Source organism: Marmota flaviventris, chromosome 17 (assembly GCF_047511675.1).
Source record: "Marmota flaviventris isolate mMarFla1 chromosome 17, mMarFla1.hap1, whole genome shotgun sequence".
Classification (NCBI taxonomy): Eukaryota; Metazoa; Chordata; class Mammalia; order Rodentia; family Sciuridae; genus Marmota; species Marmota flaviventris.
Genome location: NC_092514.1, coordinates 67136351 through 67148550, shown reverse-complemented (window position 1 = coordinate 67148550; position 12200 = coordinate 67136351). Strand labels below are relative to the sequence as shown.

General features: G+C 42.2%; 1 protein-coding gene across 1 annotated transcript in view; it reads right to left on the bottom strand.

The window, feature by feature from the left end:
* The window catches only part of Gna13 (G protein subunit alpha 13), a 45973-nt gene extending 35230 nt beyond the window's left edge, over positions 1-10743 (bottom strand). Inside the window, exons 1-2 of the mRNA XM_027946232.2 lie at positions 10318-10743; positions 7839-8065 (exon numbers count right to left, since the gene is read on the bottom strand). Of these exons, the coding sequence (XP_027802033.1) occupies positions 7839-8065; positions 10318-10600 (510 nt within the window). The 5' untranslated portion in view covers positions 10601-10743. The remainder of the gene's footprint in view (positions 1-7838; positions 8066-10317) is intronic.
* Between the last annotated feature and the right edge of the window lie 1457 nt (positions 10744-12200).

Sequence of the window (12200 nt, the reverse complement as noted above, 5' to 3'; positions counted from 1 at the left end):
CCAGCCCGTTTTACATTTTATTTCGAGACAGGGTCTCACTAAGTTGTGGAGGCTGGCTTTGAACTCTCAATCCTCCTTTCTCAGCCTCCCGAGTTGCTGCAATTATAGGTGTGTGCCACCACGCCCAGTCAACTCAGTCCATTCTTAATACTGCTCTGTGCTAGTGGCTCTAGCAAAATTTTTTAAAAAAGCATCATTAAAAAAGATAGAAATCTCTGGACACAGTGGGATACACACGCCTGTATCCCAGCAGCTCAGGAGACTGAGACAGCCTTAGCAATTTAGCGAGGCACTAAGCAACTCAGTGAGACCCTGTCTCTAAATAAAATACAATAGGGCTGGGGATGTGGCTCAGTGGTCCAGAACCCCTGAGTTCAATCCCTGGTGCCAAAAAGAAAAAGAGAGAGAGAGACTTACAATATAGATAAAGAATAACATCGAATAGATAGGGAAACAATGAAGCACTTCCAAGCAATGAAATAAAAACCACTGCTAATTTTTTACAGGAAAAAGAACCATATTTAAAAAATTAAGTCAAACTATAATGTGAGTTGTTCACATGCAGTATAAAAACTGTGAATTAATTACATATGAAGCATTTCAAAAAATTTCACAAAAACAATAAATGTTCTGATACCCCGTCTCCAAAAACAAAAGCAAATGTGGATAATTATACACAGGATAGGTGCAAAATGTATGGCTGCCTCTTAGCTGACTGATTGCCATTAAACTTGTGTTTTTCAGAGTACAAAAAGCCATGTTCACGGATGGACAATCAGCTGAGGATCACCACTATGCGAACCTTCAAGAAGATGCAGCCTGAGCCTTTACCAAGGTTATAAGGGACAGGCAGGACAAACCAGACTACTCTAAGTTATTATATTTACCATTAAATGTTACTTAAAATTATTTATATCCTAACTATAAGTTGGTTAGTAAAGTAAAAAAGGAACAAATACCTTAGGGAGATGATAAAAGTTCAGAATATGTAAAGGATTACATGAATATCACTGTAATGTCGAATACTCTTAATAAAACTTTACACATACTTAAAATAATATGCTAGAACTTAACAGAGGAAGGCTGATTACTTGTGTGGGGGGGTGGTGGTCAGAAAGAATGCCTCATGGATATGTGTGAGCCTTGCCAATGGGTTTAGTGGCCAGCACTGCAGACGAGAAATAAGCAGAGGGGTTCAGGGTCTGTTTTGTCATTTACTAGGTCTATGAATCAAAACATCAAGGAACCTGGGTCTCAGCTTTTTAATTTGTAAAGTGAGAACAGCAGCATGTATTTTGTTTTCCCCGTGACTTTAATTAATTTATTTTTTTAAGGATGAGATGACAATGTATGTGATAGAGCTTTGAAAAGTACAAAGCAATTACTACAAACATGAAGTTATTAAGCAGCACTTTTAGGTACCAACACTGAAAAGTAGTTATCTGAAGAAAGAAATTGGTACCTGTTTGGGCCAATATGACTAGATGCCCTGATTCAGTTGGGCTGCTGCCCACCTGCAAAAGATGAACAGGGACTATTCCGTCCAGGAGCTACAGACCATTATGCTTTTCTTTAAAGCAAGCACAAACCTTTTTCCTGCATTAAGTCCACACTCTCAGTAAAGAGTTCTGAAACTAAAGTCTTGCTTTCGTAACAACTATTTCCTTCTTCCATCCTCTTGTTTTTTAATAAACATTTTCAAAGCAGCATAAGTTACCATACCAAAGTCCAGTTTAGCAATAAAAGTAATACAGAAAGCAGCAAAGGAGTTTCCAATTCCCTTTTAGCACCAAGAGCCCAGATATTCTAGTCAAGCTTCCAGCCAAAAAAAGTAAACATGAAAATGTCAACACTCAAGTGATTAAGCCTATGTGCACATGCGCTCACTCACACACCCTCTCACAAAGTTACATTAAAACTATAAGCACATGCCAAAATATCCTTTGTGTTTAAAGTAAACAATACTATGGCTCTGGGTTTCCAAGATTTGGCTAAAGTAAGAGCAAACACTCTTACATCTGATCAAATTCACCCAAAGGAAGTTCTACCTATAAAAGACATAAACTAAATCTCTACCATCTCTTAATTTTATATAATCCTTATATTTTAAAAGCCAGGAGACTCTACCCTAAACCTAGAATCAGTAAACACTCAACAGTTTTTTAGAATGGAAGTCAAAGTCCTTCCTTGATTTTACTGAGAAAAGTGGATCAAATTCTACAACAGAAATATAGTATTTATAACTGAATAGTAATAACTGAATCGATTTTTAAAGCAAATCAAAATCAGTGTTAATGAATAAACAAATGACTCTGATTCAATTATATTTTAATTATATGCTGCAGTGCAAATAAAGAAAAATATTTTAGTCAAAACAGAAGTTTCTAGTTCTACTTCGGTTGTCACTCAGCTCCTTTCTATAGGCCAATGACAAAACTAAATGGTTACTTTGTTACACAGACTGTCTTCATGAATAAACTACTTTATCAGCTTGGAGAAGTACAACTTTCATCAAGTACAAACTATCACTTGAGTAAGAAAAGTCAAGTCCAACTAAAGTCACAATAATTAACAAAGAAAATAGTTTTGGTTTCAGGAACTGAAAAGACTGGCTGTTGCAGGAAGCTGTATTAGCACTGACAATGTTAATATTAAACACTTTAATAAACTAGGAAGCTACAGGGTGCTCCTCTCACTAAGACACACGCTGTCCAGTCTTGTCCTATACAACCAGTGTTGCTCACACTTCTCAACAGGAGCTGCAAATCAAAAAATGAAAACAGGGCTGGGGTTGTGGCCCGGGGGTAGATTGCTCACCTAGTATGTGATTAAGTGCTCATCTAGTATTCTCATCTAGTATGCTCACCTCAGCACTACATAAAAATAAAATAAAGCTATTGTGTCCATCTACAACTAAAAAATATTAAAAAAAAAAAAAAAAAGAAAACAGTTGGCATTGACTCCCAGCCACTGTGTTGGTCTGATCCATATCGCCAACTGCATCATACATCCCAGCTAATCCTTAACCCCCTTATCTCTTCTGATTACCACATTACCTAGCTTTTGTCATTTCATTCATTTTTTCTAAAGAATTAGTGCAGTGAGTGGCAGGCTACACTCAAAAGTACAAACTGGGGAATTATAAATATTTAATCCAGTGCTCAAGGAACTGCTTTTTATTATTCTCAAAGTGCAATTTATAACTATAACTATGAAGTTACACTAAGTTTTAACAAGAAATGTGAGTCTTAGATTTTTATTTTCCACACTAAGCTATTTAGTTTTCCCATAATGGGACTAACCAGAAAAGGAAATGTCTGCCTTTGGGAACTTAGAAAACACTTAGGTTTGCACCCAAAGTTATTACTAACAAAACAGTGGCCTTTAGAATAGGCTACTTCTCTACCCCTTATCCAAAAAATTGACTAAAAGGTATTCATTCATCTTAAGCAAAACGTTAATTATGGACAGTCTTAAAAGTTGTAATTTTTCATTTCAATTTGCATTGGGTCTAATAATCAATCATTAGTCGAAAGGGAAAGACTAATTTTATCTGCTAATTCCTCTTACTTCCTTGACAGTTACTTTTCCTATCCAAAATTCAAAATTCTACAATGTTAAACATTACTAAAAGACAAAAAAGTTATGATTTCATATATGCATACATATATGTGTATGTATGTGTATGAATACAAATATGTATATTGTGTGTGTGTGTGTGTGTATATGTGTGTGTATATATATATATATATATATATATATATATATATATATATACTTTGGGGTACTGGGTATTGAACCCTGGGACCCTTTACCACTGAGCTATATCCCCAGGCCTTTAAATTTTTTTTTTTTTTTTTTTTTGAGAAAGGGTCTCACTATTGCTTAGGGCCTGACTAAGTTGCTGAGAATGACCTTGAACTTGTGATCCTCCTGCCTCAACCTCCCTAGTGGTTGGGATTACAGGTGTGCACCACTGCACCCAGCAAAAAAAAATTATGATTATATGATACAAAAACTTCTCATTTCCTGGAAAATTCAAACTACTGTAAGGACATGATTTATATTTCCCAGAAGTAACTTAATATAGAATGTTTCTTTTTCTTCTTTTTTTCCCCTAGAAGACTCTCTATAATTCAGAATGTCACTAAAAATGAGGAAATAAAGTGTTAGGCCCTAGGCTAATGAAAAAGACTAAGGAGGCATGCCACGGGGCTTCTTCTGCATCAGCCAGGGGCCAAACAGGAATGCAAGCAACTCTAAGGCACAGGAGGGCTTTGAGAATGTAAGCAGCAAGCACACTTGGGAGACCAGAGGGCACAGGGAGACACATTCCAGCCTCAGGGACGGGGAAGCTTCAAGTGAGACATTTTCCTAAGACATGTCAGGGGAAGGATGTGATGGGAACAAGTTCATCCAAATCATCTATGGCCATTTGCTTAAAATACAGATGACTGGGTCTCATCTGATTCTGGAACCAGATCCTCATGATGGAGTCTGGGAATCTACTTGTTTTGTTTTAATGAGCATGCCAGTAAATCCGAAGCAAGGGATCCACCGACCACATTTAGTCACATTAAAATTTGATTACTACTGCTCTCAGTGAAAGGGTAAGAGCTGATGAACAGATAGGGTTCTCACAAAGGGACTACATGAGGAGCTTTATGGAAACAAGAGAATCAGAGCATGTGGATATTAAGAGGTTGTACAGGGCACCAGGCACAGTGGCACACACCTGTAATCCCAGCAACTCCATAGGCTGAGGCAGGAGGATCACTAGTTCAAAACAAAATATAAAAAGGCTGAGGATGTGGTAAGCGGTTAGGCATCCATGGGTTCAACTCCCCATACCTAAATAAATAAAAGAGGTTCCCGAGTGTGTTCGGCAGCCTAATGAAACCCAGTGTTGGAATCATAGGTAAGCTACTTGAGTCTTGACTCCCACAATGAGGCTGAGCTGTGTTCTGGAGGCAAGCAAGAATGGTCAAAGCTTTCTGAGCAATGCCATGCTGTGTTTAAACAAGATTACTTTGGAATTCACACAAGAGGAACAAGGACAATAATGTAAAGGAAGAAAGAAGGAAATGGCTGGGTCTGGTGGCACACCCCTGCAATCTCAGTGGCTAGGGAGGCTGAGGCAGGAGGATGGCTAGTTCAAAGCCAGCCTCAGCAACTTAGAGAGGTCCTAAGCAACTTGACAAGACTCTAAATAAAATATAAAAAGGGCTGGGGATGTGGCTTAGTGGTTAAGTGCCCCTGGGTTCAATCCCCAGTACAAAAAAAAGAAGGAAATGGATGCAAGAGACTTTATGAACAAAGAAAGAACAGGATTGGGGATTTGCTATATGGAGACAATTAGAGGGAACTGACAATAACTTTGAGGAAAATTTTAAATAAACCAAGTATCTTTTCAGCGCCCAGCACTACCAAGAATCCAAAAGTTTAAGAGTCATTAAGGCAACATAATAATCACCTACTATACAGGCCAGTTCTATTAACAATGCCAAGGATACACCCAGGTAAAAAATACTGTCTCCAGTTTAAAATTAAATCTCACCTTGTTCCTCTTTTTTTTTTTTTTTTTTTGTGCCTTTACTTTTTATTAAGAAAAAAGGATTTTTATTGCCTGCCTTTTAAACTTCTTAGCTCCTGAAGCATTAGCTGGCTCAAGTCAAGGGCATGCCAGTCTTCATCTTAAGTAGTTTTACCTATTAGTTTCAATGAAAAAGAAATATTTAGGCATCTTTATCAACAACAACATGAGTCCTAATGTGTGACTAAGACGTGAAAGCCCAACTTCAATTAGATGGACTTAGGGCAAATAAGGAACTTTCCCACAGAGAACTTTCAGGTACAGAGTTGTTTGTTTATTCATTCAATATGTACTGAATGGTTATTACAGATGGCTGTTTCTTTCCTGACCTTGAAAGATGAATGAGCAAGAGCCTGAGAAAACTTAAGAGCAGAAAATGTGGTCTGTCAAGAAATGAACTAAGAACAACAAGTAGCACTTAAAAACTAGAGGGATGGAGAAGGGAAATGAGAAAAGGTAAGCTAAGGAATGCATTCAAGCAGGCCTAGTGAAAATAAAATAACACCGGCCAGAGCAAAAACCAACCGGAAATATGGGAATTGGATGGAAGCCACCTGTCAAGTTAAATTCATAATTTTCAACATGCATACTGCCAGCTTCTGAATTTTAACAATAACCTGAGACAGTCTCTGACTTTTAGAAATGAACAAACTATCTGACAAGATACCTACACGAAAGCAGATAACTCTACTAGATAGTACAGAGTCAAACTGAAGTTATATGATACAAGCAAGAGCCATAATTCAAAGAATGTCAGTTTAAGGTATCTGTTCTATAAAAAGATACCAGGAACACTTTTCTAGAACTTTGACTAGTTAAGATTGCTTCTGAGTACAAGCTGTAACAGCAAAGCCTGTTGGCTGTACATCCTTGTATAGCCACACCCATAAGTGAAGATCACTTTAATGTTGGTGACATCATCAACTTCCTAAGCGGTTTTACTTTTAACTGTCACTTTATTTTAATCATATTATAGTAGAACACTTCAGATCTGAACTACCTCCAAAGTACGTATGGTCTGGACCGCTATCAGTGTTGGATTCTTTCTGGTCTTTGGCAAATAAAACCCAGAATACTAGGCATTTAAAACTAAATTATAAAACATTTGATTTAAAAATCTCTCAATTATTATTTTTGTATCTTTAACCTGGATTCAGCCTTTCTTTTCTACACTTCTTCAATGCTGTATAATAGCTACTAATTACTCTTGTCTAAGACCAAGGAGGAGAATTAAATGTAAAATAATTTGTTTCCCATGTGAAACCTAGGTACAAAAAATATTGCTTTTTAATAAAAAACATTTTTTCCCATCATTATGTATAACTATAATGCACAAGTAAAGAATGTGGGAAAAAGGGCTGGTTGGGATTATAGCTCAGTGGTAGAGCACTTGCCTAGTAGTGTATGAGGCACTGGGTTTGATCCTCAGCGCCACATAAAAATAAATACATAAAATAATATAAAAGTGTTGTGTCCATCTACACTAAAAACATTTTTTTAAGTGTGGAAAAAATAAAAGAACTATAATATGAACCTCGGGTCCTTAAGAAAACACAAAAATGCAAAGATAGAAAAAAAAAGTACAATTATTGTTAACATTAATAAACATTTTAATCTCTGCATGTCGAGGTATGTATCATGAGTATGCCTAAAGAGTAAAGAGCACACTTGTACTAAGTTCCAGTTACTGAACTCTTATTCCAAGAATAAAAGGCCAATTTTTCAGAAAGATGAACACTGTTGCTAGGGTTAGGAGAAAATTAGTTTCAAAATGAGAACAAAATTAGAAGAAAGTGCCTATGAAAATCATGACGACCTCACTTTCAAAAAGGAAAAAAGAAGCAGGGCAAGGTGGCACATTCCTGTAATCCAGTAACTTGGGAGACTGAGGCAGGAGGATCCCAAGTTCAAAGCCAGCCTCAGCAACTTAGTGAGGCCCTAAGCAACTTAACAAGACCCTGCCTCAAAATTAAAAAATAAAAAGGGGTGGGACTGTGGCACAGTGGTTAAATGTCCCCAGGTCCAATTCCTGGTACCCTCCCAACAAAAAAGGAGAATGACCAATATGATAGCTTCATTAATTTGCCTTCTTTTTACCTTGCTCATACAGCAATACAAACAACTGAGGCTATAATTTTGGACAGATACATTATATTGTGGAAGTCAGTGAAAAATGCATGCTAAATCAAATATTATTTAGTCATTAAAATAAAACCACATTAAAAAAAAAAATCAAATATCTTACCAGTTGGAATTCTCGTCGCCGGTCATAGGCATTTTGTATACCACTGTCTGCCCATAAGGCTCTTATAGCAGGAAGATATTGTAAAAAGACCCGTGTTTCCACCATTCCCTGGGCAGCCAAGGGGGCCCGGGTGTCAAACGCCATCAACTTGTCTCCATGTAGCTGGTTTTCATTATCTCCCCAAGGAATATGAAGCTTCTCTCGAGCATCTACCAGCACCCTCATACCTTTGTTTAAAAAAAAAAAAGTGTGGGGAAGAGTCATTAGATGCTAATATAAGCTTTTATTCTAGTTTCTTAAAATTTTAACTACTCAGGGCCATCTACAAAAGTGAAGTGGAGACCAGCAACAAATCAAACACCTGTATCTTCTCAAGGAAAAATGTTCTCACACCTTCTTAAGTTTACAGTCTTGAAGAGCAAATACTATTAACACAATCACTCTTTTTGAAAAATTTTAATATGCTGCAATTTATAAAATAATTTCTGGAATGGAAGGTGGTCAAACCAAACTAGGAGAAGAAAAAGAGATTATTCTGTATAGCCTAATGTCTTGAAGACAAGGGCTGCAAACAAGATTTTTATGAGCCCATCTAAAAGACATTTATTTACAAAACACTAAGAATTATATAACGTCTTCAGTTTAGTTCCTTAGTACCCAATACTGAGTCTTGTAGGAACACATTCAGAACCCCAAAATTTCTCCCAAACCAAGCTTCAAATCAGTGTAAGTCACAGAAAGGTCTTAGATTTTCCTAAAAAAGGGAGGAAGATCAACAGAAAAATGATTTAAAAACTCACAAAGGATAGTTCAAACTATATATTTCTAGCACTGAACTGTTGTTAACTTTTGGTCCATCTTAACAATCTATCACGAAGTCATTTATTTGAAAAACTGAAAAACCATTTTGCTGTTAATTTTCTGATCACGCCAACTCAAAAAAACTGGATGCGTAATGGCTTCACCTCAGAATGATGCTCAAAATAGGTCACACTTAGGACTTAGTTTACATGAAGAAGCAGGTGTTTACCTAGCCCACAGTTAACATGTTGACTCTATTCATTAACGTAATTCCTCAAATTCACCTGCACTGGGATACAAAAGTACCTTCAATTAAGGACTGGCAAGACAGAGTCTGCAACTCTGAAAGAGACCTTAATTAGTATGGGTTAAACATTCAGGCAGGCTAAATACAATTGTCTTTTACAGTTTAACTGCAGAGGTACCAAGGTTAAGAGCTGGTTGCTGTCTGTGAGCTCCTGGCCTAGTGTTCACCAGTTACTGCCTCACAAACCCTCCCTCTCCAGGCAAACCCAGGGAGGGGGGTGGGGGGAGTGACATTAAGGAGTTGCTTATGACTTCCTGAACAAGAAACCCCACTTAAAATACACTGCTTGAAAAGGCCTGCCATTTGCAGCAATCTCCTAGACAAAATGTTCCACAGATAACATAAGGAGAATTATGATGCACCTGACATCTCAATTCTGTCAATGCCTTTTATGTAAAAAAAAATCTGACACTAGAAAAATGAGAGCTGGTTCTTTTAAATGACAAAATAAAAACCACCTTTCCGATTTCTTTGTCCAGAAATAAAGACCTGTGTATTTTTCACTTGAGAGCAACGTTTAATTTTAAAAATACTGTCAAACAGGAGCAGAGCCTATTATCCAAACTAACAGTGATTCACTGATTCCACCTGTACAGGATCCCCATCACTTTTAGACGAAAGTTTTCATACTGCCACACAATTTCATTTAAATAGAAAAAGCAGGACCCTCCCCTTTTCTCTTGCGCCCAGTTATTTAGCAAAAAAAGAAAGAAAAACAGTGAAAGATGTTGAAGGATGATTAAAGGCACACATCCTGTAACACTGGGGAGAAAAACCACTCGTGCTAGTTTTTCTAGGTAAATTGCATGGATACACTCTTCCCTGATGCCAAAGGTGACACCCTCAACTTTCGCAGCTTTGCCTAAGCTGGCCCTGGGGGCCGTCACTTTGACAAGAGGCAAAAGTTTCCTTCACGCGATGGTTTCAGAATTCCCTTGCTCACCAGCCGGGCCAAGGAAGCCCGGGAACTGGGAGCGCCCTCGACCTTGTGGCTGGGTCACCCACCAGGCGCCGCGAGGCTCGCGCAGGGGGCTCATCTCGGGTGGTCTTGCCTGGCCTGCAGCGAGGAGGGCAGGGGAGGTCACCCCGCACTCCGAAACGCCCGGCTCGCCTCACTTCCCTCTCGGAGGGGGCGAGGCCAGCGGCGGGGTGTGGGGCCGGCAGTGACCGCCACCCCGGCCCCGTCTCACCTGGGAGCGACGGCACCCCGGCGGCAGGAGCGGGGCCCGGCGCACCCCCTTCCAGCCCGCCCAGCAGCCGGCCCCGGGCCGGTGCCCCGCCGCGGACTGGGCTGGCGAGGGCGGTGCCCCGCCCCGCGCCCGCCGCCGCCCGGGTCCCCGGGTCCCCGCGCCCCCGGCCCCGGCCCGGCACCTTTGATCACGTTGCTGTAGATGGTGGGGCGGAACTCCTCGCGCGCGCGCTGGTCGAAGTCCTGCCCGTGGATGATCCTCATCTGCTTCAGGAAGGTGGACTTGCCGCTCTCGCCCGCGCCCAGCAGCAGGATCTTCACGAGCCGCTTCACGTAGGTCTTCTCCCGCGACAGGCATTTGTCGATCTCCTTGGACTTGCGCTGCTGCTCGGCCTCGCCGCTCGTGAGCACGCAGCCGGGGAAGCACACGGACAGCACGGACCGCGACGGCAGGAAGTCCGCCATCTTGCCGCCGCCGCCGCCTCGGCGGGCCCCTGCGGCTCCCTCCACCTCCTCCACGGGCGGCGGGCGGCTCCGGCACCCCGGCTCGAGGGCGGGGAGCGCTAAGGCGGCCCGAGCGCGCCCGAAGAGGGAGGGATCCAGCGAACTGACTCGCAGGGCGGGCCGGGCAAGGCGGGCCTGGCGAGCCGGGGAGGGAGGGAGGGAGGGAGGGAGGGAAGGAGGGCGGGCCCGGGAGGGGCGGCGGCCCCGAGGCGCGCGCGCGCACGTTGCCTCCCGGGGGCGCGCACGCCCTCACGCCGCGGCCTCTCCCGTCCCCCACGCCTCCGCGGGCCGGCCTGTCACGCGCTCGCTTCTCCGCCCGCTGGGCTGCTGCTGTCGCCGAGCGCGCACGAGGAGGGCCGGGGGGCTGCGGTCACGTGGGCGGGTCTCGCGCGCGCCTGCAGAGCCCAACTTTCTGTTTTCCTTTATCTGCTCCCACTTTTGCGCGGAAGCCCTCGTTCTCCGAGCCCCGGAGGCCGGACGCCAGATCTGCCTTTGGCTCCGTTTCTGCCCGACCGGTGCCACCACCCTTTCTCCTAGGTAGCGCACCCGCCGTCTGCTGTCACTCCCTCCTGCCTCACGTCGAGGCCAGTGGCTGCGAGATCATTCCAGCAGCCGGCACGAGCCTTGGAAGGTGTTTAGTGCCTTTTCTTCAGGTGACTCCCTGCCTCCCGAAGACTGGAAGGATAACTAGATGTGTCGATCACCGTCTTCCCACCTCTTTCTGGCATTTTCTGAGCCCTGCAAAGGGCCTTGGTTTGAGGAGAAAGAACTGGAATTGACGTCTGTCTGAGATGTGGTAGGAAAGGTTGTTAATGTCCCCTTTAATGTGGATTCCCACCCACGTTACGACCTCGGCAGTGCTTTGGCTCTCTGAAATTAGAGAATGAGGAGGAGGGTGAGGTCATGGTGAAAATCCCCCTGCACCGGACACTGCGATGCAGATTCTTCCCAACAAGGAAGCAGATAAGCAAACAGATTGAGAACTGCAGCAGGCAAATTTTAGGTTTCCTGCCAGACTACAGAGGATATGACCAGCAAGAGACTTTTTTCTGTCCTCACACGACAGATTAAGGCCAGGACACCTGAAGGGGCTGCCAGGAGACAAGCGACAAGTGACAGCTGGGTTGGCAAAGTGACTGTAACAAGGACCCAGAAGCCGACTTTTTCATTCTTGGTATTGAGCTTCAAGTGGAAAAGCCAAAAGTGGTTTGGATTGTCTACTTTTGGCAGTGCAACACAATGCTCCTTGGTTTGGGCTTCAGAAACTTCCTGTGTTAGGGAGTTGGGGTAAAAGGTCAACACTCTGAGAGGCTTATGAACAAGTTTAGAAATCAGTGCTAATCAGTCTGAGTTGGGTTAGTGACTGAGAAGCCTCATGACTCAATTCTTCAGTTGCAGTAAACAATGCCTGTAGTTGGATTATCTCTTGCTGGACTGGCCAGGCCCATGGGGTGGACATTCTACAATCTACAAAGTGAGGTAGACTCCCCTCTGGTATCTGTGGGTTACTAGGATCAGGATCACTGGGCAATGCTTTCAGTCTGAATGTATGGCAAAAGTC